We start from the raw sequence: 27,484 nt of genomic DNA on the forward strand, positions 1-27,484 counted from the left end.
CCACGGGCTGCAGAAGGGATACTGTGTTTCCAGACATGAAAACAACATTGATCTCCTTGTACATCTTCATCAGAGCTCTTGGGTAAACAGGTGAATTGGTCAACGAGCAGTAATATTTTGAAAGGAATGTTTTTCTCAGTAGCAGGCTTCAACAATGGGTTTAAAATATTCAGCAAACCATGCTACTAACAGATGTACTATCAACTACGGGGTTCAGGTTCATTGTTCCATTGTTAGAGCTTAGGCAGAGAAAATTTGGCCTAATTCTTAAGGGCCCTAGGATTTTCAGAATGGTCAACAAGCATTAGTTTCAATTTGAAGTCACCAGCTGCATCAACCCCTCACAAGAGAGTGAGCTTGTCCTTTGAAGCCAGACATTGATTCCTCCTCTTTAGCTATGGCAGTCCTAGACGGCATCTTCTTCCAGTATAAGCCTGTTTCATCTACATGGAAAATTTGTGGTTTATTGTAGCCACCTTCATCAATCATCTTAGCTAGATCTTCTGGATAAATTACTTCAGCATCTACATTAGCACTTGCTGCTTCACCTTGCACTTTTATGTTATGAAGACAACTTCTTTCCTTACCTCATGAACTGACCTCTGCTAGTTTCCAGCGTTTCTTCTGCAACTTTCTCACCTCTTTCAACGTTCACAGAATTGGACAGCTAGGGCCTCGCTCTAGATTAGGCTTTGGCTTACGGTGATGTTGTGGCTGGTATGATCTTCTAACAAGACCACTCAAACTTTCTCCATATCAATAGGCTGTTTTATCATTTGTGTTCACTGGAGTAGCATTCTTAATTTCCCTTAAGAATTTTTCCTTTGCATTAGCAACTTGGCTAATTGTTTGGTGCAAAAGGCCTAGCTTTTGGCCTATCTGGGCTTTTGACATGACTTCTTCACTAAGCTTAATCATTTTTAGCTTCTGATTTAAGAGAAGAGATTTACTACTCTTCCTTTCGCTTAAACACTTGGAGGCCACTGTAGGGGTATTAATTTGGGGGTATTAATCAGGACCCTGATTTCAATATTGTTGTGCCTCAGGGAATACCATTTGAGATGGTAAAAGCATCAATGTAAAACTAATTTTAAAGATCTATTTTCACTTCTTAATTTTCTAGACTTGATTTGTTTGAATTAGTATTCATGAATCTCTTGTAAAAGTAATTTGAAGGAGGATTACAAAACTGCTCCCTTCTTTGGTATAACAATAATACTGTTTTTTTTTGAGACGGAGTCTCATTTTGTCACCCAGGCTGGAGTGGTGGTGTGATCTTCACCACTCACTGCAACCTCCGCCTCCCGGATTCAAGCAATTCTTCTGCCTCAGCCTCCCAAGTAGCTGAGATTACAGGTGTGTACCCATAAAACTGGCTAAATTTTTTGTATTTTTAGTAGAGACACGGTTTCACTATGTTGGTCAGGCTGGTCTTGAACTCCTGACATCAAATGATCCACCTGTCTCAGCCTCCCAAAGTGCTGGGAACACAAGTATGAGCCACCACGTCCAGCCAATAGTAATAGTCTTAGATAAGATATAGTACTTGCCTAGAAATTAAGAACCAACATGGAATTACTTATGAAAGAACAACAGTTAAAGCAGTTAATGTATTACATATTTCACAGTTTTGTATGTTTTATTTTACTAACTGGACAGGTGGAAAAACTCCCTGTGATAAGATGTTTTTCTTTGAGGAAACAGAGTGCATTTACTTTCTTTTAGCTTCATGAATGAATGCTCAGGTTCCTATCATTCATACAATAATGAGTGAGCGATCTTAGGTAGTTGTGTATATCCAAAATGTCTATCACTGGTGAGATTTCATATTGAAGGTTTCACAAAGAATGATCAGGTATTCCACAAACAGTAGAAGAAATTCTGATTCACATCTTTCTGATAGATTCTGTCCTCCAACTAAGTTATAACCAGATCAACGAAGCACAATCTCCCTTGGTATCTGCGGGGTATTGATTCCAAGACCCCACCTCAGATACCAAAATCCACGAATGCTCAAGGCCTTTATATGAAATGGTGTAGTATAAGCTTGTTCAACCTGTGGTCTGGTCTGCAGGCCATATATGACCCAGGACAGTTTTGAATGTGGCCCAACACAAATTCACAAATTTTTTAAAAACATTATGAGATTTTTTGCAATTTTTTTTTTTTTTAGCTCATTAGCTATCATTAGTATTAGAGTATTTCATGTGTGGCCCAAGATAATTCTTGTTCCAATGTGGTCCAGAGAAGCCAAAAGATTGGACACCCCTGGGAAGTATTTACATATAATGTACACACATCCTCCTATGTACTTAAACCATCTCTAGATTACTAATACCTAATACAATGTAAATAGCTGTTATACTATAATGTTTAGGGAATGATGACATTTTAAAAGTATGCACCTGGAAAAAGTTCTGAACATAAGTCTTGCTTCCAAATCTATTGTACACCCATGTGCATGGGCAAACTATGGATAAAAATTCTTTGACATTCTCTTTCTCTGGAGATTGAGCACGATTTTCTTTCCTGCCCATGTCTATGATGACTATACCTAAGAAGTATAAGCACTAGCTAAGGATTCCACATACTATTTACACCACTACCACTTGACTGCTTACCATCTCTACCACATTATAACAATAGTAACACGTGTTAGGCACGTCCCAGGTGCCAGACACTAGGAACTTTTCATGAACCATTTCAATTAATCCTCACAGTAACCCTATAAAGCAGGCTTTAACACTCTATTACATAAATAAGGAAAGGAGGATTTGAGAGGTTAAGCAACGGGTCTAAAATCACACTCCCAGTGAGCAACAGAATCGGAATTTGAGGCCAGGTCTTCCCAACTCCAGGTCTTTACTACTATTTTTTTTTTTTTTGAGACGGAGTCTCGCTGTTGCCCAAGCTAGAGTGCACTCGTGCGATCTTGGCTCACTGCAACCTCTGTCTCCTGGGTACAAGCAATTTTCCTGCCTCAGCCTCCCAAGTAGCTGGGGCTACAGGTGTGCGCCACCACAACTGGCTAATTTTAGTAGAGATGGGGTTTTGCCATGTTGGCTAGGCTGGTCTCAAACTCCTCACCTCAACTAATCTGCCCGCCTCTGCCTCCCAAAGTGCTGGGATTACAGGCCATGAGCCAACACACCCAGCCTTTACTACTCTTATTACAACAGTTTTGCTTGCTATGCAGAGTAACTGTATTGAATTTGAAATCTGCAAAATGAAGTAAGAGATTCATGTCTTTAGAAGAAAACAAATAATGTCCTGCTTTTTATCTCATTTTTTTCCCCTTGAGTTCTGTCAAGCTATTGAAAAGCAATATATATGAAAATTAACACATGACACAAGTCCTTTTGCCAGGCAAACACCCTAATTTACCTGTTAATATGATGCCTATAAACATCCAGACACAGAGAAAAATGTTCCCTGCCTTAGGACCATAGTCTGATGTGAGCTTTCCTTGAGCCAATGTGAACAAAATTCCAAATATCTAAAATACAATAAGAAAAATAATTCGTTATTAAGTTAAATTATTTAAAGCAATTATAAAGTTTTCACCAGAACTTTTCTTATTTTTTTTATATGATTTGGTTTCTAGAAACATTCATTGAAAAGTTGAATTGTTAAAACAAAAACCATGGTCAGGCTGGGTGCAGTGGCTCACACCTGTAATCCTAGCACTTTGGGAGTTGAGGTAGGCAAATTGCTTGAGTCCAGGAGTCTGAGACCAGCCTGGACAACATGGCAAAACACCATCTCTATAAAAAATAACAAAAAAAAATTTAGCTGGGCATGCTGGTGTGCACCTGCAGTCTCAAAAACTCTGGAGGCAGAGGAGGGAGGATTGCTTGAGCCTAGGAGTTTGAGGCTATAGTTAGCCATGACTGCACTACTGCACTCCAGCTTGGGTGGCAGAGCAAGACTCTGTCTCCAAAAAACAAAACAACAACAACAACAACAACAACAAATAAAACCATGGTCAAACTCATTACTCACTAGACTATCTGGTATAATAATCATCTCAGGTTTAGAGAAACCAGAGGTTTACCTGTGCAGAAGCATTAAGAAGACCAGATGAAGTACCTTCAGATTCAGGGTAAGTGATTTCAACAGCAAATTCAAAACCCAAAGGGAGGTAACCAGTCATGAAGAAGCTAGGAAAATAAATCCAGAATTACAGAAAGAATTATCAGAAAGTCACAATCACATACTGATGCAATCATTCTGCCTCTCGGGCTTATTCTAATAACCAAATAAGTGAATATTTTGAAGTTGCTACGTCAAAGTAAGGAACTATTATCATTGACCAATCAGCTCAAGGTTACAGAACTGGAAGCAACAAATACAAATTTTTTTCTGAGAAAAATTTACTTCTAGTTTTATAAGTCGATTGTAACCAAATAAAGTTACACAGATTAAGTAAGGCTCATCCATTTTTTACCTATGGTATACCAAAAACCAATTTTAAATAATTTTAATAGTTCTTAAGAATTACATGTTTATATGCATAGAATGAATCCTTTAAAGTTTAAAATATTGAAGAAACTTTGGATGAACTGAAAAAATTAAAGACCAGAGTAATAATACTTCAGAATTATAACAGCATGCTATCATTCCTCCTAAACACATCTGATACTTACCCAAGCACCCCTCCAGTAACAAACACGATGATAATATATCTAAGGTCCAATGTGAAAGTAAAGATAACCATTCCAATAAAAGACAAAATATAAACTATCAGAGTAGTCTGTCTAAAACAAAAACAACAAAGCTGTTAGTATTTTGTCTGATTCTCCTAGGAATACAAAAATCATCACTCTTATCTGTTCAGTAATGAATCTTTGTTTTTCAAAGTTCACCCCTTCTTGTCCATGGAAATATGTATCCACCAAAGCACAAATTTTAAAGCATTTTTAAGATTCAGCAGCACCAGAAAACCACACCATATCGAATGCTCAGATAGGATCCTTTTATAGGAATAAAATCATTTTTATGCCACCAAATGGGATAGTTCCCTATTCACATTTCAAGATTCGGATCAAATTCTACCTCTTCCAAATGTCTTCTGTAACCACATTAGTTTATAAGAGTCTCTCTTTCTTCCAAATTCCCTTATCATACTGGCACTATAAAACTTATGACATCTATTTTAGTTTGTTATATTATTTAACTTTTCACATGTGAATGCCTTATTTGCTCCATTTAGACCACAAACATCTTAAGAACAGGGATCACATAATGCTAGCCATAATTTTCATCTAAGAGAGATGCACACAACAGGAGTTTGGTGAATGAATGGCAGTTACCCTGAGAAAGAAGCCACAGTGGCAAAGAACACACGTCTATGCCTATCAAGTTTTCTAAATGTATAACGGATGAAAGACTTAAGAAATATAATCCTTTACATATGCTCCCTTCATCTATAAATCAAGTAGGTTTCACTGTAAGCTATCATTTTAAAATAATGAAGCTAAGGCAAGTGCTGTCTTAAATTATGGAAGAATATGAGAATTTCAAGATTAGAGATACTTTTGGTAGGGTTTAGACTAATAATATCAAATATATCTTGAGCCTTGAAAGGTACACGGGACACTGTTCCATATTTCATTCATTTATTCCTTAATAGTTTCATTCATTCATTCCTTAATAGTTTCATTCTTTCATTTCCAAGTACAGGGGGAAGTTTTGGCCTGTTACAAAATGTGGTGATTCTTTTCACTCCCAGAGCAAAATATGCTGCCTCTGAAACCCCTTTCTTAGTCTCCCAGTTGGTATCATTCATTTTCTTTGGTATTAGCATTTTGGTGGTTCCATGTAATGTACAATTAACAGAGTATATTCTTTCTTTTTTTTTTTTTTTTTTAGACAGCGTCTTGCTCTGTCACCCAGGCTGGAGACCAGTGGCACGCTATCTCAGCTCGCTGCAACCTCTGCCTCCTGGGTTCAAGCAATTCTCCTTCCTTAGCCTCCTGAGTAGCTGGGATTACAGGTGCCCACCACCACACTCAACTATTTTTTGTATTTTCAGTAGAGATGGAGTTTCACCATGTTGCCCAAGCTGGTCTCGAACTCCTGGCCTCAAGCAATCTACCCGCTTTGGCCTCCCAAAATGCTGGGATTACAGGCATAAGACATTGTGTCAAGCCAGCATTTTCACATTATGCATTATATTACAGTTAAGTGGTACTGTAGTCTGGGGGTACTTTAGCCAAAAAGTTCTTACCAAAATAAAGCCTTATGCTCAACAAGCATTTTTTGATTGGAAAGAACTACGTTTTTGTTTTTGTATTTAAGCCCACAACATAAAAAAAGAACAAGATAGGCCAGGTGCAGTGGCTCATGCCTGTAATCCCAGCACTTTGGGAGGCTGAGGTGGGCGGATTGCCTGACCTCAGGAGTTCAAAATCAGCCTGGGCAACATGGTGAAACACTGTCTCTATCAAAAAGTAAAAAAATTAGCCGGGTGTGATGGCACACACCTGTGGTCACAGCTACTCAGGAGGCTGAGGTGGGAGAATCACTTGAGCCTGGAAAGCAGAAGTTGCAGTGAGCCAAGATGGTGCCACTGCACTCCAGCCTGGGTGACAGAGTGAGACCCCACCTAAAAAAAAAAAAAAAAAAGAAGAACAAGATAAAGTCTATCAAAAGTCAAATATTTCTCAGAAATGGCTCTTTTTAGAATAGAAATAATTCCTTCGGAAGTGGTAGGTATGAGTACTGTTAGAAAGAAGGGGCTCATAAGGTATCCAAGTTCTCAAAATTGAAGTAAATGTGACCAATAAAATAATACAATACATAGAGTACTGAAACACTTGTTGCCAGGCGCGGTGGCTCACGCCTGTAATCCTAGCACTTTGGGAGGCCAAGGCGGGTGGATCACAAGGTCAGGAAATCGAGACCATCCTGGCTAACAAGGTGAAACTCCGTCTCTACTAAAAATATAAAAAAATTAGCCGGACATGGTGGCGGGTGCCTATAGTCCCAGCTTCTCGGGAGGCTGAGGCAGAAGAATGGCATGAAGCCGGGAGGCAGAGGTTGCAGTGAGCCGAGATTACACCACTGCACTCTAGCCTGGGCGACAGAACGAGACTCCGTCTCCAAAAAAAAAAGAAACACTTGTTAAGTGAAGAGAACCTACTAGTGTTTAGAATCCGTATCTTTAAGTAATAACATGTTTTAAATTTCTTGAAATAAAAAGCAAATTGTCCTTTAAAATCAAAATACCTTTGGTTATACACCATACATGTATTTACTTTCACTTACTTGTATGTTTTAGTATAATCCAGCCATAAGCCACAAAGAATAGAGCCCACCATTCCAGCTACTACTAGTGTTAGCCCAATCCTTCCAGCATTGACTTCTTCTCCCTGAAAAAAATTTGCGTAAGTTGATCAAATAAATGGATTAACTAATTCAGACTCTTCACATTCCCACACCTTTTCACAGTCAATGAAAATAATTAGATAAAACTAAGCACACAGTAGGAAGATTTAGTACATGTGTCAGGATGGGAGGGGAGGGCAGGTAAAGAATATATAAAAGCATTATATTTTAAAACCAGAAAAAAAGCCAAAAATAATAGAAGAAATAAAAAAGGAAAATTTTCCTTAATCCTCTATGGTTAGAAGTACAATGATTTTTGTTAGGATTCTTAAGTATAGATAGTCATGTGCTCCATAATTACATTTAGGTCAACTCTGAATCATATATACAGTATGATCCTGTAAGATTATAATACCGTATTTTTATTCTACCTTCTCTGTTTAGATATATTTAGATACACAATACTTACCACTGTATTACAACTGCCTACAATATTCAGTAGCGTCACATGCTATACAGGTTTGTAGCCTAGGAGAAATAGGCTATACCACATAGCCTAGGTATGTAGCAGGCTCTACCACCATCAGGTTTGCGTAAGTACACTCTATGATATTCACACAATAATGAAATTGCCTAGCGAATTTCTCAGAAGGTATTCCTGTCCCTAAGCAAGGTATGACACTGTATAGATATCTGAAAAGGAGGTTAATCGATAGCTTTTACATAGTACAACTGCTTTATCCTTTCAAAAGCAAAGATATGTCAATCAAAACTTGATATTTATTTATCTATATTTATGCTGAGATCCCTTAAAATGTTTTGTCTTTTTCCATATAACCAATCATATTATTTCCTAAAAATAAACTTAGGTATTGTCACAGGGATAGTAACTTCTGCTTTCCATATTGTGTGTGTGTGTATTTTGTTTTGTTTCGTTTTTTTGATGGAGTCTCACTCTGTCGCTAGGCTGGAGTACAGTGGCGCTATCTTGGCTGGGATTACAGGTGTGAGCCACGGCGCCCAGCCTGTTTTTTTTTTAAACGGGGATTCACTCTTATTGCCCAGGATGGAATACAATGGCACGATCTCAGCTCACCGCCACCTCCACCTCCCAGGCTCAAGTGTTTCTCCTGCCTCAGCCTCCCGAATAGCTGGAATTACAGGCATGCGCCACCATGCCCAGCTAATTTTGTATTTTTGGTAGAGACAGGGTTTCTCCATGTCGGTCAGGCTGGTCTCGACCTCAGGTGATCCACCCGCCTCGGCCTTCCAAAGTGCTGGGATTACAGGCGTGAGCCACTATGCCTGGCCATACTATGTGCTTTATAAACTGGATTAAATATGTTAAATTAAAATGATGGGAGGCCATTGTTTTGGAGTGAGCTCCCACACTAGGCCCAACAGACCAGACCACATAGAATGGTGTCACTAGTGCTAGGTGCCACATAATCAAACTGAACTTTAAAATGGGCCACTTTTCCAAAAAAAAAAAAAGGAGATTCATAGCAACCTATCAGATGGGGCCCAGTCCCCTTTGTTTTACTCCTATAAGGAAAGTAACTTTGTAACAACCAATCTGCTCTTTGTTCCTTGTTTCTGCTTTCTTCAGCCTTTTTCTGCCTATAAAGCCCATCTCCTCTGCTCAGCTCATCAGTACCTTCCTAAATCTTTAGATGGGATGCTGTCCAATAAACGAATTGATAATAAAAGCCAATTAGATATACAAAGTTGTGGAAATTTCATTTTTTAACAAATATATTCTCAATTAAAACAAATGTAAATATTTGATAGCAACAATGTCATAACCCTTAATCTCATGACCCTGTTAACGACAATTATATTGCTAAAGAAAAATTCTTGGCCAGGCATGCAATCTGATATAAGCAGAAGCTTACCTCATAATATGTCAATATCATTTGATTTAATAACGTTGAGACTGAATAAAAGGCACCAGTCATGATACCTACAATAATAAATAAAGATGATATTAAGTCATGATACCTACAATAATAAAGAGAATACTAAAAGTGTGTCATTTACCAGTTCATGAAGTGACATGGAATATTATGTGACAATTGTGGAAATATATTTCTTAACACAATTGATAAAGGAAATTAAAAACCATTGCCATTCCCTTTCAGAACCTGGACTAATGAATTTAACACCTAACTGTACTAAAGATATAATAGCAGAACTCTGTCCTAACACTATTATTATTTAGATTGAGATATACTGACCATAAATCATACCCCCACATGCAACACATATATGGCAACCAGTCAAGCAATGGATTGTTTACTGAATTCCTACAATGTACTACTACAGCCAACAAATGTGCAAAGCCTAACAGAAACTGTGCTTCAGAGATCTTACCTTTTGTATCAAAGGCTTACTGAAAATTCATAAGACAAAATCAGTTAATACTTTTTTTTTTTGAGATGGAGCCTTGCTCTGTTGCCCAGGCTGGAGAGTAGTGGTGCAATCTCAGCTCACTACAATCTCCGTCTCCTGGGTTCAAGCAATTCTACTGCCTCAGCCTCCCAAAGGATACTTTAGAAGTGAACAATAAAAACAACTGGCTATGAGAAGCACAGGATAGGTGTGAATCCTGATGTCTCCTAGCATGTATTGTATGAATTTAGGTAAGACTCTTAACCTAAATTAAGCTAAAACTTAAGTTTATTATTTATCTATTATTAAATATTTTAAGAATATAAAATAGCATAGAGAATACAACAAATATCCTCATATATCACCCAGATTTGGCAAACATTAACATTTTTCCATCTTTGCTTCAGATTCATTTTTCAGACTTTTCCCAATCCTATTCTTTACCAAAGGCAAGCCCTAGCTTGAGCTTGGTGCTTATCATTTTATATATTATCATATATGCATATTCATAAACAATTAGAAGTATTCTGTATGTATATAAATATTATTTGTATCCATCTGCAACTTGCTCTTATTACACAATATTGAGATGGTTTTGAGATGTATCCATGTTGATATTTTTTGTTGTAGTTCATTAGTTTTCTGTTGTACAGTATTCTATTATGTTAATATACTTCAATTTAATTATCTCGTCCTGTCAATAGACACTTAAGGGTTTCTTTTTTAGTTTTTCACTGTTTAAAACAAGACTGCAATGAGTATTATGTTTTTGTTCTTATATATAAGAGCTTCTCTAAGTATATATCTAGAGTAGACCTTCTACTTTCTAGATATAAGCAATTTGCTCTTCAAAGTAGTTGTTATCCGTTCATACTACCAGCAGAGTTCCTACTGCTCCACATCCTTGCCAAATTTGTTTTCACCAGATTTTAAATTATTTTGCCAATGTGAATGTGTGTGATATTACATCTTACTCCGGCTTTGATTTGTATTTCCTTGATTACTGGTAAGGCTGAATATCACATAAGAACAATACACACAGACACAGACACACAAATGTCTTCTGGTGTCCTTGGATTGTTTGCTCTTTCTGATTTGTAGGAGTTATTTTTAACTAATACTAATCCTTTGTTGGTTATATGCATTGCAGACAATTTTCTCATAGTCTAAGTCCTGTCTTTTCCCTTTTTCAATAATGTCTTCCTAGAAAAGATTATTTTAATATAATCATATTTATCAATATACTTCTTTAGGGTTTATGTTTTTTGCATTAAGAAATTCTTGGCTGGGCGCAGTGGCTCACGCGTGTAATCCCAACACTTTGGGAGGCTGAGGCAGGTGGATCACGAGGTCAGGAGTTCGACACCAGTCTGGCCAAGGAGTTCGTGACCAGTCTGGCCAACATGGTGAAACCCCGTCTCTATTAAAAATACAAAAATTAGCCAGGCGCAGTGGTGTGCGCCTGTAGTCCCAGCTACTGGGGAGGTTGAGGCAGGAGAATTGCTTGAATCCGGGAGGTGGAGGTTGCAGTGAGCCGAGATTGTGCCACTGCACTCCAGCCTGGGTGACAGAGCGAGACTCTGTCTCAAAAAAAAGAAATTCGACAGAGTGAGACTCTGTCTCAAAAAAAAAAAAAAAAAAAAAGACAAAGAAATTCTTTGGGAATACTAAAGATGGTCTCCTATATTTGTTCCTAAAACTTTAAAGTTCTTATTTTTACTCTTTGGTCTCTACTACAATTCATTTTTATGCATGGTATGATGTAGAGATCTAATTTTAGTTTATTTTTCCCATATGGACAATCAATTATCCTGGGACAATTTACCAAACAGTTCCTCTTCTGCAAAACCTCAAGTTTTCCTATATGTATAATGTACTAGTTATTAGAGCAGTTTGCAAATATTCTAGTTTTTATTTTTCTAGGCATGGCAACATGACTTTAAATATAAGCAAAAGTGACATTCTCTGTTTTCTGCCTTAGTAATCATGGAAGCATTTACAGAGATGTCAGGCTGTATCCTTGAGTAACTTTGATGAGCAGAAACTAGCTGTCAGTTCACACTGGACATGTAGTTTTAGCAAGAAATAAACTTTTCATGTTTCAGGCCACTAAAGTTTCTTAGCAGGACTTCTTTTTTTTTTTTTTTGTATACGGAGTCTCACTCTGTTGTTCAGGATGGAGTGAAATAGCAGTTTCGGCTCACTGCAACCTCCATCTCCCAGGCTCAAGTGATTCTCCTGCCTCAGCCTCCTGAGTAGCTGGGATTACAGGCGCCCACCAACACACCCGGCTAATTTTTGTATTTTTATTAGAGACCGGGTTTCACCATGTTGGCCACACTGGTCTTGAATTCCTGACCTCAGGTGATCTGCCTGCCTTGTCCTACCAAAGTGCTGGAATTACAGGCATGAGCCACTGCACCTGGCCAGGATTAATATAAGCTAGCCTAGGTCAAGTGACACCCAAGGTAGGTCCCTGGGCTCTCTATTCTGTTCCAGTGATCTGATGTCTATCCCTTACTCATGGCGTCTTAATTACCATAGATTTATAAATTTTGATAACTAAGAATGAGTCCCTCACCATGTCCTTCATCAAAATTATCTTTGCTGTTCTTGGCCCTTACTTCACTCACAGGAATTTTTACAGTTGGTTTGTTCCATTACAATCCCTGTTTAAACTGGCGATTAAAGGATGAGACCTATAGCTGGTCTAAAAACTTGTTAACAACACTTATCAAAAACACCTGGGTAACTGGCCTTTGTTATTCAACTTCCCACTGAGCTCAAGAATGCACGTGGACCACGCTGGGTTAGCCTGCGGAAGATGAGGATAACAAATGAGGCCTGTGCTCAGGCCTGAGTGTACTCTACTGCACTGCACCCTATGGTGATTTTGAATCTAATATATACTGAAATAAGGATAGCAAGAATTTGGATGAAGAATTATAACAGCCAAAAAAAAAATACTATGTTATCTGAACCTAGAGTATGGTATCTAAGTTTCAGAGAGCAAACAGCAATAGTTGGGATAGTAAGGAATCATCTTTTCTCCAAATAGTGCAACCTCAAAAAAAAAAATTTGGCTGGGTGTGGTGGCTCATGCCTGTAATCCCAGCACTTTGGGAGGCCAAGGTGGAAGGATCACATGAGGTCAGGAGTTTGAGACCAGCCTGGGCAACATGGCAAAACCCCATTTCTACTAAAAATACAAAAAATTAGCTGGGCATAGTAGTGCGTCCGTGTAGTCTCAACTACTCCGGAGCCAGAGGCATAAGAATTGCTTGAACCCAGGAGGTGAAGGCTGCAGTGAGCAGAGATCACACCACTACACTCCAGCTTGGTCAACAGAGTCTATAAAGACATCTATTTATATTATAGACTTTATTATAGATAATTTTTTTCCAAAAAAAAATTTTATCTTAGTCCATTTGGGTCCTGAGTTTGGGACACTGCATATATGATCCCGAAGCTCTATTCTAGGAGTATTATTCCTTATCCAGAGTATTCCACAAGCAAGACTGCTCCAAGCTTATACATATCATATTAGGCATGGAGGGGGACAGGGACATGTCTAAAAGGTATGCTGTGACCCTCACGCAAACATTATGATCCCTAACTCTGGACCCCTTTGGTGAAGAACATGAAGTCGAGAAACTACTCGAACTTTATCAGAAAATACTGTTGAACTCTCCACAGTGTTTCTCAACTCCTTCCTCCTTATAATTCCTTCAACAAATAAACTCTTTAATTTCCTAAGCAGTTTCTGTATCTGGTTTTTAAAAAATCAATCCAAATCTACAACTGGCATTTGATAACACAGTGGTCCTGTAAGGATTAACTGGCATCCTTATAATCTTAAATCTTTTATAACATGGTATATCCCTCCATTTAAATTATTTAGGGGAGAAGTGGCTGGAGAAAAAATAAATTATTTAGGTCTTTTTTTTTTTTTGAGACAGGATCTCACTTTGTCACCCAGACTGCAGTACAGAGGCACAAACACAGCTCACTGCAGCCTTGACCTCCTGGGCTCAAGCAATCCTCCTATCTCAGCCCCACAAGTAGCTGGGACTACAGGCACAGACCACTGTGTCTGGCTAATTTTTGTATTTTTTGTAGAGATGAGGTTTTGCCACATTGCCTAGGACGCAGGTCTCCCTTTATTCCTTTCAATGTTTTATAATTTTCTCTATGAAGTTCTTTTGGTGTATTTATTCTAAGATATCTTTATAGTTTTAGTTGCTATTATAAAAGATATCTTTTCATAGGAATACAATACCTATAAATACATAGGAATGCAATTGATATTTTCACATTGTCAGCTATTTAGTAACTTTGCTAACTCATTCTTATTAGTTTTAATAGTTGTCTCTAAGTTCTCTTGTATTTTTCTTTTTTTTTTTGAGACGGAGACTCGCTCTGTCACCCAGGCTGGAGTTGCAGTGGTGCGATCTCAGCTCACTGCAAGTGGACTCACTGCAATCGCCTCTCACTGAGAGGCGGACCTCTCAGGTTCACGCCATTCTCCTGCCTCAGCCTCCCAAGTAGCTGGGACTACAGGGGCCCACCACCATGCCCGGCTAATTTTTTGTATTTTTAGAAGAGCTGGGGTTTCACCATGTTAGCCAGGATGGTCTCGATCTCCTGACCTTGTGATCCGCCCACCTCGGCCTCCCAAAGTTCTTGGATTACAGGTGTAAGCCACCGCGCCTGGTCTCTCTTGTATTATTTTAATAGATGGGTGATCACTAAACATTTTCTGTAAAGGACCAGGTAGTAAACCTTTGTTAGCTTTGTAGGACATACGGTCTCTAATGTAACTAATGTCACTACTCAACTCTGCCCTGGTAGTTCAAAAGCAGCTACAGACAATATGAAGACAAACAAAACTTTAATATAAAAACAGGCGATGGCCAGATTTGGCTCATGGGTCATGGTTTGCTGACCTCTGATATGCAGAATCATATTATGAGCAATAACACCTTTTTTCTGTTTCATATACCTTTTCTTCTTTCTTGTGTTACTGAGCCAGCCAGGACCTCCAGTTAGATGTTGAACAGAAGTGATGACAATAAATATCCTTAAGGATACTTCTTATTGATTCTTAAGGATAATGGCTCTAACGTTTGCCTTTAGTATAATATTTGCTATAGGGTCTTTGTAGATAAGCTTTATCAGGTTCAGAAAGTTCATTCATTGGCACCTAATTAAACTAAAGAGCTTCTGCACAGCAAAAAAAAAAAAAAAAAAAACTATCATCAGAGTGAACAGACAACTTACAGAATGGGAGAAAATGTTTGCAATTTATCCACCTGACAAAGATCTAATTATCCAGAGTCTACAAGGAATTTAAATTTACAAGAAAAAAACAACCTCATTAAAAAGTGGGCAAAGAACATGAACAAACACTTCTCAAAAGACATTCGTGGCCAGGCGCAGTGGCTCACACCTGTAATCCCAGCACTTTGGGAGGCTGAGGCAGGCAGATCATGAGGTCAGGAGATCGAGACCATCCTGGCTAACAAGGTGAAACCCTGTCTCTACTAAAAATTACAAAAAATTAGCCGGGCGTGGTGGCGGGCGCCTGTAGTCCCAGCTACTCAGGAGGGAGTATTGATCATCTAATTGGGGAGATAATATAAACACCTATTGTTTATAGTATAATATAAACACCTATTGTTTATAGTATAATATAAACACCTATTGTTTATAGTATAATATAAACACCTATTGTTTATAGTATAATATAAACACCTATTGTTTATAGTATACTATAAACATCTATTGTTTACAATATAATATAAACATCTATTGTTTATAGTAAAATATAAACAATAGGAGGCTGAGGCAGGAGAATGGCGTGAACCCGGGAGGCAGAGCTTGCAGTGAGCCAAGATCACGCCACTGCACTCCAGCCTGGGCGACAGAGCAAGACTCCATCTCAAAAAAAAAAAAAAAAAAAGACATTTATGTGGCCAAGAAACATGAAAAAAAAGCTCAACATCACTGATAATTAGAGAAATGCAAATCAAAACCACAATGAGATGCCATTTCATGCCAGTCAGAATGACGATTATTAAAATGTCAAGAAACAACAGATGCTGGCAAGGTTGTGGAGAAAAAGGAACACTTTTACACGGCTGGAGGGAGTATAAATTAATTCAACCATTGTAGAAGACAGTGTGACAATTTCCAAGACATAGAAGGAGAAATACCATTTGACCCATCAATCCCATTACCGGGTACACACCCAAAGGAATATAAATCATTCTATTATAAAGATACATGCACATGTATGTTCACTGCAGCACTATTCACAATAGCAAAGACATGGAATCAACCCAAATGCCCATCAATAATAGACTGGATAAAGAAAATGTGGTATGTTTACACCATGGAATACTATGCAGCCAAAAAGAAATGAGATAAGGCCGGGAGCGGTGGCTCACACCTGTAATCTTGGCACTTTGGGAGGCTGAGGCGGTGAATCACCTGAGGTCAGGAGTTCAAGACCAGCCTGGCCAACATGGTGAAACCCTGTCTCTACTAAAAATACAAAAATTAGCTTGACGTGTTGGCACTTGCCTGTAATCCCAGCTACTCAGGAGACTGAGGCAGGAGAACCACCTGAACCTGGGAGGCGGAGGTTGCAGTGAGCCGAGATTGTGTGCACTCCAGCCTGGGCAATAAGAGTGAAACTCCATCTCAAAAAAAAAAAAGAAATGAGATCATGTCCTTTGCAGGGACATGGATGGAGCTGGAAGCAGTTATTCTCAGCAAACTAACGCAAGAACGGAAAACCAACCACAACATGTTCTCACTTATAAGTGGGAGCGGAATGAGAACACATGGACACATGGTGCACAAGGGGTGGAAATAACACACATTGGGACCTTTGGGGTTTGGGGGAGGAAGAGCATCAGAAATAACAGCTAATGGATGCTAGGCTTAATACCTAGGTGATACCTGAGGTCAGGAATTCGAGACCAACCTGGCTAATACGGCAAAACCCCATCTCTACTAAAAACACAAAAATCAGCCAAGTGTGGTAGCACACACCTGTAGTCCCAGCTACTCGGGAAGCTGAGGCAGGAGAATTGCTTGAACCCACGAGGTGGAGGTTGCAGTGAGCCAAGATCACGCTACTGCACTCCAGCCTGGGTGACAGACTGAGAGACCAATAAAACCAAGATTGCAATTAACTTAATCATTTTTATGTATAGTCAAGTTTTTTTTTTTTTTTTTCTCAGATGGAGTCTTGCTCCGTCACCCAGGCTGGAGTGCAGTGGCACGATCTCAGCTTACTGCAACCTGTGCCTCCTGGGTTCAAGCGATTCTCCTGCCTCAGCCTCCCGAGTAGCTGGGACTACAGGTGTGCACCCACCATGCCCAGCTAATTTTTGTATTTTTAGTAGACACGGGGTTTTGCCACATTGGCCAGGCTGGTCTTGAACTGGCCTCAAGTGATCCACCCACCTTGGCCTCCCAAAGTGTTGGGATTACAGGAGTGAGCCACTGTGCCCGGCCCCAGTAAGTATTAAGTGATGTGGTATCAAAGACACCAAAACTCCACAGATACCTGAGTATTCACTGAAGGCACCATCTAACATCCTCGCTGGTGCCATTTTCTTCCTCCCCTTTGTCTATTCAAATCCAACCCTCTCTTCAAGGCCCAGCTCAACCACTCCCTTCTGTGAGACTCTCCCTGCCATCCCTAGGGCTTCCCTTCATTTATCCTTTCTCAATGATAGGCCTCAATGAAGGGCTTCAGCATGCACTTGCCATACAACTTATCTTGTGTTGTTATCCTTTTGATAAATACCGACTATGTTGTTGCTTTTCAGATGTTTATATTATCTCCCCAATTAGATGATCAATTTCCTATGGGCAGAAATCATATATCATGCCTCTTTCTAGCCACAAGGCATCTAGAGCACTACTATACATTTAGTTGGTATTTGATAGCTATTGATGGAATAAATAAATAAAAGAATGAACACGAAAATGAACAATAAGTGAGGCAAACATTAAGCTAGCTCTTATAGGATTGCTTACAGAAAAAGAAGCACATTTCCGGTAAAAGAAATATTGGCACAAAATTACAGAGACTAAAATTAACAGTGTATATGCATGTGGAGATGTGTCTGTGTGTGTGTGTGTACATCTGTGACAGGGTTGGTTATAAGTGTGGCTGAAAGAGAATCCTGTATTGGGAAAGTGAGTGATAAAAGAGTGATAAGACAAAAGCCAGGCCGGATGCGGTGGCTCACACCTGTAATCCCAATATTTTGGGAGGCCAAGGTGGGCAGATCACAAGGTCAGGAGTTTGAGACCAGCCTGGTCAACATGGTGAAACCCCGCCTCTACTAAAAAAAAAAAAAAAAATTAGCTGGGCGTGGTGGCATGTGCCTGTAATCTCAGCTACTAGGGAGGCTGACGCAGGAGAATTGCTTGAACCTGAGAGGTGGAGGTTGCAGTGAGCCGAGATCGTAGCACTGTCCTCCAACCTGGGTGACAGAGAGAAACTCCATCTCAAAAAAAAAAAAAAGGAAAAAAGAAAATTAAATGACAGGCAAAAGAAATGAATTTGCTCTACTATTTAACAATAAGCCACTATATTTTCTCTATATCTAATTAGGAATTTTAGGTTTAACCTAAACAAGGAGATAACCAGCAAAATTAAGAAAATGAACTATGTCATGCAAAAGTATTAATATATAAGGATGAGATGATATGGTATCTGGGATTTGCTTTAAAATATTCCAGGAAAGGCCGGGCATTTTGGCTCACGCCTGTAATCCCGCATTTTCGGAGGCCAAGGCGGGCAGATCACCTGTGGTCAGGAGTTTGAGACCAGCCTGGCCAACATGGTGAAACCCCTTTTCTACTAAAAATATGAAAAATTAGCCAGGTATGGTTGTGGGTGCCTGTAATCCCAGCTACTTGGGAGGCTGAGGCAGGAGAATTGCTTGAACCCGGGAGGCAGAGGTTGCAATGAGCTGAGATTGTGCCACTGCACTCCAGTCTGGGCAACAAGAGCAAAACCCCGTCTCAAAAAAATACATTCCAGGAAAAAAACTGGAAGAAATAGATGAAGCAAGAATGGCAAAATGTTGGTAACTGTTGAAGCTGGATGATGCCATACACAGGATATGGGTATATAGGAATTAGATTAAATGTTCAACTTCGGTGATTAGCAATTTCTACTGAAAAAAAAAGGAACTAATCCTGATAAAAATAGTTTAGGTCGGGACTTAATCGGTTACAACTTGTAAAACATTTATGTACTAGAGTGTGTATCCCCAAAAAATGTGAAACAGAGAATAGCAGTGAGTGATTTCTGGAGGCAAGTAAGACAGAAATAGGGAGTGCTGGTGTTCATGTAAATGGTATTAACACAAGAAACAAAGAATGAACCGTCAGAAAACTCTGAAGAAAACCAAGTGTGTTGGTGTCTGCAGTCAAAGCTACAGTGTCAGGATGAATACCTGTCAGCGATCCTGAAAGATGTGGAGAGAGAGAATTTTCTTAGATGTCAGAACTGGTTAAGGTGAATTCCTTAATGTCTAGTTTTGACTGAGTAGTCAAAACAGATGCCAGCTTGCACAGTGTCAAAGAAAAGTATTGTTGATAGCATTTCCCACCTGCTTACATCAGGATAACTATAGTTCACAAATGGCCTAAAATACTCCATGAGAACTCGCAAAAGAAGACCGAGTTTCTCTATTTGAGAACTACTTTTCTTTTCTTTCTTCTTTTTTTTTTTTTTTGAGATAGTCTCACTCTATTGCCCAGGCTGGAGTGCAGTGGCGCAATCTTGGCTCACTGCCACCTCTGCCTCCTAGGTTCAAGCGATTCTCCTGCCTCAGTCACCTGAGTAGCCGGGATTACAGGCATGTGCCACCACGCCCAGCTGATTTTTCTATTTTTAGTAGAGATGGGGTTTCACCGTGTTCACCAGGCTAGTCCCGAACTCCTGACATCAAGTGATCCACATACCTCGGCCAACTCAAGTGCTGGGATTACCAGCATGAGCCATCATGCCTGGCCAAAAACTACCTTTTAAAAATTATTATTTTTAAAAATATGTAAGAAGATCCATCCTGGATTTTCTGCTTTTAGTTTAAAATTTAAGTTCATGATTATGCTGTGGAGTTAACAGGCCAATCTCATTGAAGTTCAAACCACTAGGTTAAATGAAAAGAATCCACAATTCTGAAAGGCTCACACAGACATTAAAGAAAGTACAAGAAAACCACTTACCATAAGTGATCAACAGAAGGACAAAAGGAATGTTTTTAAACAGGTTTCTTATTGATTTCTTATAGGAGTACTCTTCAGGGGGACTGTCTTGAAGAGCTGCTTGAGCCTGACTTGGTGGATACCGAGGTTTTTCTTTGAAGGCTGAGAATATACACGAAAAGGATTATTTATATTTAATATATATACAATATGTTGTTATACATTACAATATGTAATTATATGTATCTTTCTTAGTGAGCAGACAGAATACAGTTTAAGTTTAAAGAGGTATATAAGTCTTTTATGGTAAGGGTTTTCATTTTCACTGATTTCTAAGTGAAGAATAGTTTAACACTGTCATCTCAGTTCTCTGAAACTGACTAAAACTCAGAGATATGGCCAATTCATATAAGTGAACTGCAAAACCATCAATAATATGCCACAACCTTGCCTACTGATTATTCTATTTTTACCTAAGAAAGACTAATTTTTACTACATTAAATATTCAACAATTCTACTTTTAAATTCAGTTCAATTTGTAATTAGAGATAAACATGAAGGCTGGGCACAGTGGCTCATGCCTGTAATCCCAGCTCTTTGGGAGGTTGAAGGGGCAAGAACCCTTGAGCCTGGGAGGTCAAGGCTGCAGTGAGCTGTGATTGCGCCATTGCACTCCAGCCTGGGCAACAGAGCAGGACCCTGTCTCAAAACAAAAAAAAGGAAAATAAAAGAAATAAAAAATCAGATATGAGGAAGCCAATATACTATTGAACTTTTAAAGGACTTGAGTTAGTAACCATTTTCTTCTGAAATTTGATATAAAGTTTATCATCTGATCCAACTGCACCTCTGGGATTGAAAAACTCCAGGTGGATTCATGGAAGCAGAGCTAGGTCTTGCTAACTCACTTGAGCTGCATATGGAAAGTACAGGGATAGAGCTAAGAAACATAAAAGTGTGGTGGTATACGGTGTCTGATACTCTAAGTTTTAGCACTGTCCATTTCTAGTTAGAAATTTCACAGCCATCCCAGGCAGACAACATCTAGAGACCACCTTTTTGCTGTGCAGGAAAGGATCGACCAACTTTCCATAAAAGATGACTAGAGAGAGATTTCTTTAGGGTTAGGCTAACCAGAAGTCAAGACTAATTCACAGGTCAGGCATGGTGCTCACTTCTATAATCTCAGCACTTTGGGAGGTCAAAGTGGGTCCATCACTTGAACAAGACTGTCTCTAGAAAAAAATTGTTTAAACTAGCTAGGCATGGCAGCATGCACCTGTAATCCTAGCCACTTGCGAGGCTGAAGCGAGAGGATCGCTTCAGGACCGCTTCACTGAGCCCAGGAATACAGGCTGCAGTGAGCTGGGATCATATCACTACACTCTAGCCTAGGTGATAAAGCAAGACCTTGTCTGTAAAAAACAAACAAAAACCACAAAAAACTATTTACGGAAGGGCTGAACTGCTAAAATATGGTACAGCAGAAATTAAAATCTAGACTTTGTATTGACTCAAAACTTTAAACTCTCTCAAAATTGTTAACTACAATAGAAGGAAAATACTGTACTTCATTGAATCTAAGATACTCTAATACTTGCAGTCAATGATCTTGCCAGGTATCAATAGAAGGTTTTCACATAACCATGTCTCAATTACCACAAATGTTAGATGCCACTGATTATTAAAGGCATCTTGATTTCAGAGATTTCATGAAAAAAGTATACCTCAAGATTGATGAAACAGGATAAATTCAAAAAGAAAAAAGAAGCCCAGCACAGTGGCTCACACCTGTAATCCCAGCACTTTGGGAGGCCGAGGCAGGTGGATCATTTGAGGTCAGGAGTTCAAGACCAGCCTGGCCAACATGGTGAAACCCCGTCTCTACAAAAAAATACAAAAATTAGCCAGGCATTAATGGTGGCACATGCCTGTAGTCCCAGCTACTTAGGAGGCTGAGGCAGGAATTGCTCAAACCCAGGAGGTGGAGGTTGCAGTGAGCTGAGATTGTGCTACTGCACTCCAGCCTGGGCAACAGAGTGAGACTGCCTCAAAAAACAAAACAAACAAACAAAAAGAAACAGAAAGAAAAAAGGAGGTAAATGGATTCAGTAAATAATATTGTTTAGGAATTTTTTTTAGAAATTAGGATTTTTCTGCCATTCTCAGCCAGACAGCAAGAAAAAAATTTTTTTAATAGAAATTAGGATTTTTTTTTAATTGACTATTTCTTTCTTCCAACAAGGAAGACCTGCTTTGTGTTTGAAAGAGGGTTAGATCTGATGGACCTAGCAACTGGAATCATTTGGAAATTAAAAATAATACAGATTTTGAGATTCTACCCAAGACTCAATGAATCAGAAACTCCAGGATGAAGCCAAAGAAACTGTTTTAAACACGAAACTCCCCAAATGCTTTTGAAAACCAGCCAGGGAGAAACAATCACTGGGAAAGTAAGAAATGACCCTTAAAATTTCCATGAAATACTATAATTCTCTAATTTTCCTGTTTGCTGCTAAAAATTTTCTAAATTACAGTTCATTGCTGACCAACACATTAACTGTGATATAACTAAAACTTATCAAACTAAAATATACTTCTCTTTTTACAGATCTCACAACTAATTAAAGAGGAGATATAACTCATAAATATTTATTTTTTAATATCCTTACATTGGAAGGCTGGTACACATAAAAGGTTTAAGTTGCAAATCCTCCTCTTCCTTTCATTCTATCTGATCTTGTACTGTTAGGATGTCTGTTGTCTTTTCCTGAGTCTCTTTGTATCCTAATCAGATAGGAAATATCTCTTTTTACTAAGATTGGTAATGCAGAACTCACATAGTTATAAAACAAAGTTTCAGAAAATAAAAACTATGCTTACAAGGTAGTCATGGGTATTTAATGAATCTTAAGTCTCTTACTTTTTTATTTACCATGGCAAAATAAATCTAAATGGCCCAAATCTGAACTGAAATGCAAAAATGAAAATATTTCTGACTTCTGGCTGGGCGCAGAGGCTCACGCCTCTAATCCCAACACTTTGGGAGGCCTGAGGCGGGCAACTCACCTGAGGTCAAGAGTTGGAAACCAGCCTGGCCAACATGGCAAAAACTTGTCTCTACTAAAAACACAAAAATTAGCCAGGGGTGGTGGGCACCTTAATCCCAGCTACTTGGGAGGCTGAGGCAGGAGAATCACTTGAACCCAGGAAGCGGAGGTTGCTGTGAGCCAAGGTCACACCACTGCACTCCAGCCTGGGCGACAGAGTGAAACTGTGTCTCAAAAATGAAAAGAAAAGAAAACACTTCTTACCAGTCTTTAAATCCATTACATTTATTTTTTGAATACAAGAGTTATCTGTTAGTTTCAGGAAGTCAAACTATCTTTTGGCAAAAATCAAGCCTGTATTTACCAGCTACATGTTGTAGGAAAGTCGAACTTAAGTCTACTTGAAGAAAGAGAAACAAAAAGCCATGGATCTATGACCTTGTTTACGCCTAACTGCTACTTTCAAAGGATGAAATATGGCTTCTTCTTTCTCCTTTGAAACAGAAAAATAATAGCTTTCTATTGTCTTCTCCCAACCAAAAATTTGCACCGATAAAACAACTGATTATTTGAAGCAGTTATTCTCCACTTCTGGCGTTAGTCTTATAAAGTAGCCAAAATATTCTCGAGCACCACATTCAAACTTTTCCTCCTGTGATGAATACGTTGCAAACCTATTGCAGTTTAGGGCAACTTTTACATTTTAAAACCGTATTTTAACATTTATAAAATTTCGTTATTTGTCCCTGTGTGATTCAGGCATATATTACATATATTAAGTTATTATAAGACAAATAAATGTTTGAATCCTGGCTCTGCCTCAGCTCACTGTATGACTTTGAGGAAGTAAACTCCTGTCTCACCTTTACAGCTTTCTCATCGATAAAATGTAAATAACAATAGCAAGCTGTTATGAAGATTACATGATACAATATATGTAAAATAATTCTGTAATTATCAAGTGCAACACAAAATATGTTGTCTTTTTTTGAGGAATATTTATTTAAAAAAAAATCAGAGACTGCCTCAGGAGTCTGAAATTCTTACAGACTAAGTTAAATGTATTTGTTAAGAGTATGCAGCCGGGCCAGGCATGGTGGCTCACGCCTATAATCCCAGCACTTTGGGAGGCCGAGACAAGCGGATCACCTGAGGTCAGGAGTTTGAAACCAGCCTGACCAACATGGAGAAACCCTGCCTCTACTAAAAATACAAAATTAGCCGGGTGTGGTGGTGCACGCCTGTAATTCCAGCTACTCGGGAGGCTGAGGCAGAATGGCTTGAATCCGGGAGGTGGAGGTTGCGGTGAGCCGAGATCGCGTCACTGCACTCCAGCCTGGGCAACAAGAGCTAAACTCTGTCTCAAAATAAAATAAAATAAAATAAAATAAAGTTTATAGATATCTTGAATTAAGAATCAAAAGCAGCTGGGCATGGTGGCTCATGCCTGTAATCCCAGCACTTTGGGAGCCCAAGGCAAGCTGGGAACAGCCTGGGCAACATGGTGAAACCCTGTCTACAAAAAATATAAAAAATAGCCAGGCATGGTGGCACACACCTATAGTCCCAGCTACTCAGAGGGCTGAGGTAGGAAGATTGCTTGAGCCTGGCCAGGAGATCGAGGGTGCAGTGAGCTGAGATTGTGCCACTGCACTCCAGCCTGGGTGACAGGGCGAGACCCCATCTCTTAAAAAAGAATCAAAAGTAAAATTACCACACCTGTAATCCCAGCACTTTGGGAGGCCAAGGTGGGCGGATCACGAGGCCAGGAGATCGAGACCATCCTGGCTAACACGGTGAAACCCCATCTCTACTAAAAATGCAAAAAATTAGCCAGGCGCGGTGGCGGGTGCCTGTAGTCCTAGCTACTCGGGAGGCTGAGGCAGGAGAATGGCGTGAACCCGGGAGGCAGAGCTTGCAGTGAGCCAAGATCACGCCACTGCACTCCTGCCTGGGTGAAAGAGCGAGACTCCATCTCAAAAAAAAAAAAAAAAAAAAAAGTAAAATTATGCACACATTATATGCTTATGTGTCTAAGCACATTAATATTAAATATTTTTATTGTGATTACTTTTGGCTTCTGTCATCCACTCATTTTAGTGAATCAGGAAAGTATTTTAATTGACATGAGTTAAATGACATAGTTTACTGCTCTGCTGCACAAGAACAGTTTTAAATACAACAGCATTACCACTTATGCAAGAATCTGAACAAAAAATAAGGCTCAGTAAAAATTAAAATGTTATTTTTTTTATCTGTAACTTTTATATAGGGAGTTAAATTGTCTAGGCTTAAATCTGACCTTCAGTGTTTACTATAACCTTGGACAAATTAGATTTAACTAAATTCTGTGCCTCAGTTTCCTCGTCTATAAAATGGGAATAATACTGGTACCCTCCTCATAGAGTCATGAGGATTAAATGAGATACAGCATGTAGTAAGCCTCCAAACATGTTTGGCACATACCAACAAACCAAATGTTTGAGGCTATAATAGAGTTCTCCTAATAGGAATAGGGTATTAGTGTGAAATTCAGTGGAATGCTTGGGTTAATTTCTGGAAACACTAGATGGATTATACTCAATATAAGCTCCATGAGGGAGGGGAACAGTTACATGGCATGAACCTTTGAGACAATATTTTAAGCAGACTGCTGAGTATCAATTTAGTACATGTCACGTTGCAGAAAAATCTCAACAAAATTAAATTATTTTATAAGAACGTGGTGGGACTTCCAAAGTAAGTATGGATAGAATTTAGAGAGAAGTAAAATCACCTTTTAGTAATTAAGGAACTTTATTTGGTATGGATTTTTTAAGTAATCCAAAGTTTGCTCAATAGCAAATATTTGGGAATGAGGAAAACAAGTATGTGTTCTATTTAAATGTCACAATTTTCAACTTAAGACTTTCATATCACAATTGTATATTATCTTGCTTTTATAATACGCTTGGGATCATAAAATTAAAATTAGAGTCCTCCAAGCAAAAGTTGACAAAGAGCCTTTGTTTAATGCCATTTTTCCCATTATTTTCCCCTCATTTCTATTTCCACTCTCTACCTGTAGGCCATGAGTACATAATTAGTTAAGTACATAATCAGATCTCTCTTTTAATTTCTCAAATAACAAAGGGTAATATGCCAATAGTCATACCTATTATTATCATTCTTGGTCTCCCTCCTTCAACAAGTAAAGATCTTTTATTTGTAGCAGTTTAAACATACACACATCACATGTATGATTTCGTGATATCTTACATGTAATCTCTTACTTTCTCACGTCTTTCTGAGACAAGCAATTGAAGAGGATTAAAAAAAAAAAAGGAAAATCAGAATTTATGTGAAGACACAAAAGTAATCAAAAGAAAAAGAATTTGGGCCGGGTGCAGTGGCTCACACCAGTAATCCCAGCCCTTTGGGAGGCCGAGGCAGGCAGATCATTTGAGGTCAGGAGTTCGAGACCAGACTGGCCAACATGGTGAAACCCCATCTCTACTAAAAACACACAAAACAGGCCGGGCTCGGTGGCTCATGCCTGTAATTCCAGCACTTTGGGAGGCCAAGGCGGGCAGATCACCTGAGGTCAGAAGTTTGAGACCAGCCTGGCCAACATGGTGAAACCCCGTCTCTACTAAAAATACAAAAATTAGCCAGGCATGGTGGCACGTGCCTGTAATCTCAGCTACTTGGGAGGCTGAGGCACAAGAATCCCTTGAACCTGGGAGGCAGAGGTTGCAGTGAGTTGAAATTGCGCCACTGCACTCCAGCCTGGCTGACAGAGCAAGACTCTGTCTCAAAAAAAAAAAAAAAAAAAAAAACCCCCAAAATTAGCCAAGCGCAGTGGCAAACGCCTGTAACCCCAGGGAGGGAGGCTGAGGCACAAGAACTGCTTGAACCCAGGAGGCAGAGATTGCAGTGAGTCCAGATAGCGCCACTGCCCTCCAGCCTGGGTGACAGAGCGAGACTCCGTCTTGATTAAAAAAAAAAAAAGAGAGAGAATTCTATACTTTAAAAATCCCTATTGCTGGCCGGGCCCAGTGGCTCATGCCTATAATCCCAGCACTTTGGGAGGTTGAGGCAGGTGGATCATTTGAGGTCAGGAGTTCGAGACCAACCTGACCAACATGGTGAAACCCTGTCTCTACCAAAAATACAAAAATTAGCTGGCATGGTGGTGCATGCCTGTAAGCCCAGCTGCTGGGGAGGCTGAGGCAGGAGAATCACTTGAACTCGGGAGGTAGAGGTTTCAGTGAGCTGAGATCATGCCACTGCACTCCAGCCTGGGTGATAGAGCCAGACTCTGTCTCAAAAAAGAAAAAAAAAAAAAGAAAAAAAAATCCCTATTGCAAATGGAAGGTCCATTTATGCAAAATGTATTTCCTATTTCATCTAGCAAATCAAACATGGCTACCAGAAAAGTAGACTTAAGAATTTTGGTGTTTTTACCGCATGTTCTCACTCATAGGTGGGA

At 39.2% G+C, this 27,484-nt stretch overlaps 1 protein-coding gene across 1 annotated transcript in view; it reads right to left on the minus strand.

Moving 5' to 3' along the window:
* FLVCR1 (FLVCR choline and heme transporter 1) overlaps positions 1-27,484 on the minus strand; it is a 41,279-nt gene that overhangs the window by 6,648 nt on the left and 7,147 nt on the right. The window contains exons 3-8 of the mRNA XM_004028379.5: positions 19,984-20,124; positions 9,225-9,292; positions 7,270-7,373; positions 4,647-4,757; positions 4,055-4,160; positions 3,385-3,496 (exon numbers count right to left, since the gene is read on the minus strand). Of these exons, the coding sequence (XP_004028428.2) occupies positions 3,385-3,496; positions 4,055-4,160; positions 4,647-4,757; positions 7,270-7,373; positions 9,225-9,292; positions 19,984-20,124 (642 nt within the window). The remainder of the gene's footprint in view (positions 1-3,384; positions 3,497-4,054; positions 4,161-4,646; positions 4,758-7,269; positions 7,374-9,224; positions 9,293-19,983; positions 20,125-27,484) is intronic.

This window comes from Gorilla gorilla, chromosome 1 (genome assembly GCF_029281585.2).
Source record: "Gorilla gorilla gorilla isolate KB3781 chromosome 1, NHGRI_mGorGor1-v2.1_pri, whole genome shotgun sequence".
Classification (NCBI taxonomy): domain Eukaryota; kingdom Metazoa; phylum Chordata; class Mammalia; order Primates; family Hominidae; genus Gorilla; species Gorilla gorilla.